The sequence below is a fragment of the Echinops telfairi genome, unplaced genomic scaffold (assembly GCF_000313985.2).
Source record: "Echinops telfairi isolate 266 unplaced genomic scaffold, ASM31398v2 ScPeMD7_5;HRSCAF=22, whole genome shotgun sequence".
Taxonomy (NCBI): Eukaryota; Metazoa; Chordata; class Mammalia; order Afrosoricida; family Tenrecidae; genus Echinops; species Echinops telfairi.
In genome coordinates this window covers 10,856,991-10,864,823 of record NW_022103901.1, presented here as the reverse complement: position 1 = coordinate 10,864,823, position 7,833 = coordinate 10,856,991, and the positions used below count along the sequence as shown (strand labels likewise).

The 7,833-nt window shown below is 57.0% G+C and overlaps 1 protein-coding gene across 1 annotated transcript; it reads right to left on the bottom strand.

Moving 5' to 3' along the window:
* Positions 1-251: 251 nt before the first annotated feature.
* Positions 252-7,540, bottom strand: SERPINE1 (serpin family E member 1). Its single transcript, XM_004705610.2, has 8 exons — positions 7,276-7,540; positions 6,395-6,628; positions 5,203-5,397; positions 4,453-4,651; positions 3,140-3,240; positions 2,928-3,014; positions 2,418-2,501; positions 252-2,163 (listed from the first exon to the last, which is right to left on the bottom strand). The coding sequence occupies exons 1-8, from the start codon at positions 7,538-7,540 to the stop codon at positions 2,126-2,128; spliced, it is 1,203 nt and encodes a 400-aa protein (XP_004705667.1). The 3' UTR covers positions 252-2,125.
* Between the last annotated feature and the right edge of the window lie 293 nt (positions 7,541-7,833).

Genomic DNA, 7,833 nt, shown 5'->3' with positions numbered 1-7,833 from the left:
CACTTCCTTCACCTCTCAGGTTATTTGCTTCGAGGTTGGGCTAGGGTTGGCTTTAAGATTAGGGTTGGGTGTTTACGTTGGGTGAGAGTGAAGATTTAGAGATGGTCCGTGGCTCCACACGCCTGGGCCTGTGGGTCTATGTTCCTGGAGATCCCAGGAGAGAGTGAGGCTCCAGCAGGAAAGTGTTATCTTGGGCTGTGAACCACGGGAAACCAAGACAGGGAACGGTTTTAAATGCTCTCTGTATTTATTGATTTTTTTTTTGCCTTTTTAAATATTTCTTTATGTATCAAAATTAAACAAGCATCACTAAACACAGGTTCAATCATGTTGGACACCCCACCCCCAGGGACTGTGTGTGGCTGTCGCTCTCCAGTGTATAATGGGGGGGGGGGGAAACAACCTTTAAAACAACAAAAACAACACAAAGCCCACTGAGAACTTGTCGCTGTAGGATCGGGCTTCTTCGGGTGCGCGTGCCTTTCACGTGGCAGTGCAATTCTTCAGCAGATGCATGCATCTCGTGGCCCTACCCTCCAGCTCACAGGCTTTCAAAAAAGATGGTCTAACAGTAGTTGAGCCCAAGCTCTCTCTCTCTCTCTCTCTCTCTCCTCAAGGGTCCACTCCTCACACACAGCAGCCGGAAATGGCACATTGCGGTGAGTCACCAATGCGACTGTGAGTCACCCTGTAATTGGGGAAAGTTCTGTCCTGGTAGGTCGTGCTGCCCTTTGCTCTTCTGTTCCTGAATCGATTGGAAAATTTCGGAACCGCACTGTTCTCGCTCAAGCCTCGCTCACCTTTCCTACCCCTTGGGTCATTTTAAAGTGGGCGGAAGTTGGACCCTCTGGACAGGAACCTGGCCGGAAGGACTGGCAAGAGGGGGGTGGAAGGGAGAGCAGAGGGGCTTCGGGCGGCCACAAGGTGGCAGTGTCGGCCCCGCCATCACACCTGGCTTCCGGAGGGCATGGCTGCCAAGCCTCCTGAGCAGGGTGTGTGGAGGGGTTACAGGGTGCAGGTGGCGGGTGCCCTGGGCGCCCCTGGAGAAGGGGCACCCACGAGCAGCGTCTGTCTGACCTTCGCAGTCTCCCTCGCCAGCTGAGAAACCATTCGGCCACAGGCATTTGTTTCCATAAAGATAGACCTCTGGGCTTGGGACTCAGTGATAGATAACCTTTTCTGGCTTCTCAGGCCACTGAGAGCTACGTCGTGGGAGTGAGTTTAAACACTACATTTGTCTTCATAGAGCTCTCTCTCTCACACACAGGCACACAGGGGGGAGGTGATAAATATTCAAGCACAAATGCAGGCACCCCATCCTCTGCACCAGAGATGGGAGACAAAGAGCTGGGGCATACAGCTAACCTTTCTCATGGTGTAGTTTTGCCAAAGGAGGTTTGTGGGAAGCAGCGAGCTGCTTTGATGTGTAAACAAGTCACCTACACTCAACAATCACCTGCATAGCACTCTTCCCCTGGGGGGCAGGGGGGGGGCGCGGAGATGGCCAGGCCAGGGATCAGGATGCTGAGTGGGCCCTGCTCTGCGGCCCTCCAGCACCTCCCAGGTCAGGCTGGACCGTGAGATGAAAGGGTGTTTCTCCCGTTGGCCTTCGCTGGCCTGGTGCCAGCCTCCTCTGCAGGGGCAGACGGGAGGCAACGTGACTGGAACACAGATCGTTCCTCTGAGCTCCTAAAAGCTGCGCTAGGCCCGTGGTTCCCTCCTGCCCACGGCCCAGCGGGAAGCAGGTCTGAAATGCTGCACGGGGCTGGAAGATGCACAGGAAAAGCTGAGCCTGGGGGCCCGGGAGTGCCGAGAGTCTGCGTGGGAGATGGCCAAGGATTAGGCGTCAGAGTTCTTGCCCACCATCTCCACAAGGAGTTCGGTCCTGCGTCTTTCCCACGCTTGGGTTAGATAGACCCTCGTGGGGCTGAGGTCTAGGAGGCTGATTGGAAAGATTCATAGCAAACATTTAAATTAGAAAAAAAAAATAAGAGGAAAGAAACTGTCTTCTCTTTCTCCCAGAAAGAGGACTTAAAACATTCCTTCTTCTTCTTTTTCCCAGATTTCCTTCTTTCTGGCTACATTTCCAGTTCTGTCCCAGGCGGGAGTTTCTGTCCCCAGGGGGTCAAGGTTCCATCACTTGACCCATGAAGAGGACTGTTCCTGAGGATGGAAAGCCCACAGTCAAGGGCACTGCGAGTCTCCCAGCCAGACCCCAGGGAGGCAGTGAGGTGTCAGGGACCGGTGCTGGCTAAGGGTGGGGGCTGGGGTCCCACCCCACCGCACAGCACTCTGTCTACAAGTGTAGGTCCCTCGGGGGTGGGGGTGGGGGACACCCATCTGTCTGGGGTGGTGCTCGAGATGAGGAGGATTGGATGGAGGGAGGGCTCATGGGAGCCTTGTAGGGGCCGACTTACTTGTGGGATTGTGCCGCACCACAAAGAGGAAGGGTCTGTCCATGATGATCTCCATGGGGACCATCCGGCCGGAGGCCACAACGGCTGCAAGAAAAGACACACCGTCTGAGACCACGAGACCAGTGGCCCTGTGTCCCGGATGGATCGACCAGGCTCAGGAAGGCCTCCGGATGTGGATTCCCCCGCCTCCCCCCACCCCACCAGTGGCTTGTTAGATACTCTACCCAGCCATCTGACCACAAACAGAAGTTGCTGCGAATCTTTTTTTGGACTCCTGGATGAGGTGCTTCCTTAAGTTTACTGTGGAAACGCACCAGGCTTCTCTTCATTTAGGGGACCCCAGACACCACCAGGAAAAGGAAGGGGGTCCCAGAGAAGGGGCCCTGTTTTCTAGGCTAAGCACCAGCAGTGGGAGGAGAAAGGCCAGGGGCTGGGCCTCCTGCTGCCTTGCCTCCGGGCTTGGGGGCTAGTTATCCCCAAGGGGCAGGGCCTCCCCCGGGCCAGGCTCACCTGTGGATGAGGATGCCACCGTGCCACTCTCGTTCACCTCAATCTTCACCTTCTGCAGGGCCTGCGACACGTGGAGATGCTCTTCATCTGGGGCGGACAGACCGGAGGCCAGGTGAGTTTTCAGAGAGAAGCACCTTTGTTTTTCTCAGGGATACCGCCCCGCCCCCTGCCCACCACCCGGAGCAAGATGCAGTCACAGGAGAACCCCTCACCTGAGAGGCTGGTGAAATCGGCCCGGTCTGGTCTGAACATGTCGGTCATCCCTAAGTTCTCCAGGGGCTTCCTGAGATCCAGCTCAGTCTCCAGGGAGAATCTGGGGAGGGGAAGGGGGTGCCGGAAGCAGCTCAAGCTCTGGGCCCCCTCTTGCTGGCAGCCCTGGGCCCTCCTAGCCAGCCCGGTGCCCTGGCAGATGGGCACTGTGGTGGAAGGAGGGGGTGGGGCTGCTCTGTTCACAAGGTCTGCGTTCGCTGGAAGTTTCCCATCTCACTGAGCCTTCCTTCTTCCGCCATCCCTGCACACACACACACACACACACACACACACACACACGCCTATGACTAATTAGGTTCCTCAAATAAAGCAGTCGTTTCGGCATCGTTTTAGTCGGTCTGGCTGTGGAGGGGCGGGAGGGAGCAAGGGCAAATCTCCTGGGAGACGGACAAGTCACACCAAAATCTGGTCTGCAGATCGGGTAGCTGCGAGAGCTCCTTCTGAAGAGCTCCCCAGCAGGGCGGTTTGGGGCTCTCTTCCCTTCCCACCAGGGATGACTAATGACCTCTCTTTTGATGAGAGAGCCAGAGACTATCTAACCCACTAATAGCCCCTCTGTCCCTAAGCCCAGCGGAGGTACGTGCATCTGGAAGTGTCAGGGACTAGGAGGAGGGAGAGGTTTCCGACCTCAGCCTTCTCCACCCCTTTGCCGGCAAGCAGGAGGTGCGGCAGCTGCCAAAAGATTGCTGACTGGTTTGTGGCTCTTGGAACTCCAGTTAGAAGCTGCCCTTTGGGCTGTTTACCTCCCGGAAGTGATTGCTCTTGTTCTTAGTGTTTGGATATTGGCTTGAGGCGATGGGTGTGTGTGTGTGTGTGTGTGTGTGCAGTGGGGGGGACAGGTGGGGATGGTGCAGGAAGGGAAGGGTGTCCCCAAACCACTTTAGACCAACTCAATCTCTCCCATCCTTCATTTGTTCTTGCGTTTCTTTTGGCTTTTCCTGGGTCAGCCAGCGTGGTCAATGCTGGATGGGGAGGGGTGGAGCTGGATGTCTGAGAAAGCCCCGGGCCCTCCCCACCCCTGACTCCCGCCCTGCAGCTGAAGCAGGAGGCGTCTTAATCAAATGCGGGTGACTCGATTTCCCCTTCCCCTCCTTCCCACATGGGTGCCCGCCCTGCAGATGTGAGGGTTCTGGGAATCCCACAGGGGATGGGGTGGGCGGGCAGGGTGCTTGTGTGGGATGCAGAGCTGAGCGGTGCTTTCAGGAGCCGAGCGGGAGGAGGCGGGAGGAAATGAAAGGCATGGCCAGCAACTCACTTGGGCAGAACCAGCAGGCGAAGCAGGCGGGTCATATTTCCCTTCCACTGGGAGATGAGCTGAGCGTCCAGGATGTTGGTGAGGGCAGAGAGAGGGACCTCCTTTTCGTAGGGCGCCGCCACAAACATGCTTATTGTGTCTCCGTGGTAGGGCAATTCCAGGATGTCATAGTAATGGCCATCCGGGGTGGCAAACTCAGCTGTGAAGACACAAGAAAGTCCTGTCCTCGCCGCTCTTTCTCGAAGCAAAGCTCTCCACCCTGCCTGTGAAGCTCTGTACCCCCATCGCCTCCCTTCAATGCGCTTCGGTCCACGTCCCTTCTCTACTGGCGGTCCACCGGAGCTTTCTTCTTGGCCTTCGGTACCTGTGTCTTCCTCCACCCCCCACCCCCACCCCAAATGTCCCCCAATCTGCATGGCCTTCACCTCAGCTTCTGCTCAGCCTCCCCCCTCCCTCCCAGCAAGCCTTCTTGGCCCCGGAAGCCCTTTAGAAGGAGACAGGGGTCAAGGGATCCACAGCGGGATGTCTGGATTTCAGCATCAGCTTGCGATTCCCTGTGTCTCCCACTTGAGAAGTATTTGCCCGAGTGGGGGTGGGGGCTAGAGTTTCTCCTTCCTCGGGGGTGTGGGGAGCTTCCCTGCAGTCTTCCTCTCTCAGAGGGAAACGTTTGGGATGCACCCCAACTATGAGGTGCAATCGTGTAGGAGTTGAGGTGATGGGGGCGGAGGGGGGCGTTGGTCTTGCACTTACTGTAGTTGAACTTGTTGGTCTGGGCCATCATGGCCACAGAGACAGTGCTGCCGTCGGACTTGTGGAAGAGGCGGTGGTGGGTGCGTGAGGCTGGGAAGGGCATCTTCCACTGGCCATTAAAGTAGAGGGCATTCAGCAGTACCAGGCGCGTCAGCTGGTCCACGGCCCCTTTGCCAAGTAAGTCACTGATCATGCCTGTGGGAAAGCCAGGTGACCAGGAGGGAGGTTGGTGTGCGCCCAAATGGACCCTGACTCGTTACAAAGCCCCTTAAACTCACTGCCACTGAGTCGATTCCAACTCGATGTGATACAGAACACAGACCGATCTGCTAGGGTGGCCATATGATAGAGTAGACCTATGTGATAGAGCAGACCTGACCTATAGGGTTTCCTACGCTGTGATGGGAACAGAGCACTGAGTCTCGGGGTGGGTTCGAACCAACGGCCTTTGGGTTGGCAGCGAGCACTTAACCATTGTGCTACTTGGACTCCTTGATCAGGATGCTCGATGATTTTCACGCTTAGATGGCTCCCCATCAGCCCAAGGCCTCAAATAGATGTATGCTGAAGGGGTCGGGTTAGAGGGGCGGCCTGGGAGTTTACATGAGCCAATCCAGTTGCCTTCAACTTGCCCCCTCCTCCTGTGATTACCAGCATCTCACCACATTTGCTTGGTTCTAGAAATGTAAACTCCCTCACGCTCCTTGCCATCGAGTTGATTCAGAGTCACAGCGACCTAACAGGATGGGCTGGAGCTGCCCCTGTGGGCTTCCGAAGCTGTGAGTCTTAAAGGGTGTGGCAAAGGACATCTTTCTCCCATGGAGAGGCTGGTGGATTTGAACTACCGACCTTGAAGTCAGCAGCTCAAAGTGCCACCCACTATGCGCCCCCCTTGCTCCCCGGTGAGGCTCATCTCCCTTCTTTCAAAACCCTCTCTCTACTTGGCCCCCTGAGCTGCAGTCTTGCTTGTTGTGGGTGTTGCTGTTCTTACTAAACCCCACGTCCCTGGGTGAGGGTGCTCTTGGAGTGGGTGCTCATGAGAGGGCCTGATTCGCAGACAAGCGTGCCTTTACGCTGTGGTTCTGAAAGCGCTCGGCTTTCACCAGACAGAGAAGAGAGGGCTGAAAGAGAGAGCGTTAGGGCGCTTGGGTTTGTCTCCACATCCCCGTTTCTTCGCAGACCCTTGGCTCACCTCTTGTGTGCTTCTTCACATAGTCGTTGATGATGGCCCTTGCTCTCTCCGCCTCCGTGAAGTTCACCTGCTTGATCGTGCTGCGGAACAGCCGGAAGAAGTGAGGCATGAAGCCCTGGAGGAGCGGCAGGTCCCGCTGGATGAAGATGGCATCGGTGGTGCTGATCTCGTCCTTGTTCCAGGGCCCCATGAGCTCCTTGTTCAGCTTGCGCAGGGCAGGGGCTGTGCCCTTGTCTGCCGAGGCAGGAGAATCCAACACATTAGGCTCCGGTGGAGCAGAGGGCTGACTACCCCCCAGAGAGGTCCCACCCTGCCCAGATGATGGGGCTGTCCTGCTCCCCAGGGGCCCTTGCAGGGGAATTGCCTTCCACACCTTGCTCTCCCTTCTGCATCTGCCCCCTTCCTCAAGTTCCCGCTTCCAGTCCTTTCTTTGGGTAAGGCCAATTTCATCTCTTCTTACCTGATGGGCCCTGAACTCTTTCTCCTAACAATGCTAGACGACATCATGCTCTTCGCCCAAACCCACCGCCACCCCGTCGGCTCTGGCTCTTGGCAACCCTTCTAGGCCAGCGTAGGGCTGCCCCAGAGGTTTCTGGGACTGCAACTCATTGCAGGCGTAGACAGCCTGCTTCTTCTGCCACCTACCCTCCCCGCAGTTCTGTACGGAGGATACTTTAGTTTTCGCCGTTTCGTAGAAGAGACGGCTGAGGTTTAGAGAGGTTAGGTGACTTGCCAAGGGCATAACCTTGGTCAGGGGCCAAGCGGTGGGGAGCGCGGTTGGAGGAGAGGATGGCAGTTGCTACGTCTCAGCAGTGCCTGAGTTCTGGCGCGTGGCGGCCCTCCCCTGGGGACTCTGCGCTGCTTCCGGCACCGTCTCTTACCCTCAATCTTGAACTGCATGGCTGCTTGGAGCTGCCGTCGCGTGTCTCCTCCTGTGGCCAGCTGCAGCATGGCCAGGACGGAGGTCACCCCATAGGGTGAGAACACCACGTTGTGGTCCCTGGAGGCTTCCACGACCTGCTGAAACACCTTCACGCCAAAGTCTGTGGCCAGCTGGGCTGCCTGGGGCTCGGGCAAGGCGGACCCTGCGCCAAAGATGAGGGCCAGGGCCAGGGAGAGGCAGGCCATGGCTGTAGACAGCTTCATCCTAGAGCAAGCAGAACAGGCCCTGGTGAGCAAATCGTTCTAGAAGCCTGGAAGGTGGTGGGGGGAGTGGGGGGAGGCACCCCAGCCTCTGGCCTGCTGCTGGCAGGGGGCAGGTGAGGTGGAGGGCCAGATTCATGATGCTAGCATGATCAGTTCAGATTCTGAGCTTGCCCACTCTGTCTCCAGCTGGTTTCTGTCACTGGTCAGGCCCTAGGACAGCGGTTCTTCACCTTCCTCATGCCATGATCCTTTAAGACAGTTCCTCATGTGGTGGTGACCCCTCAACCATAACA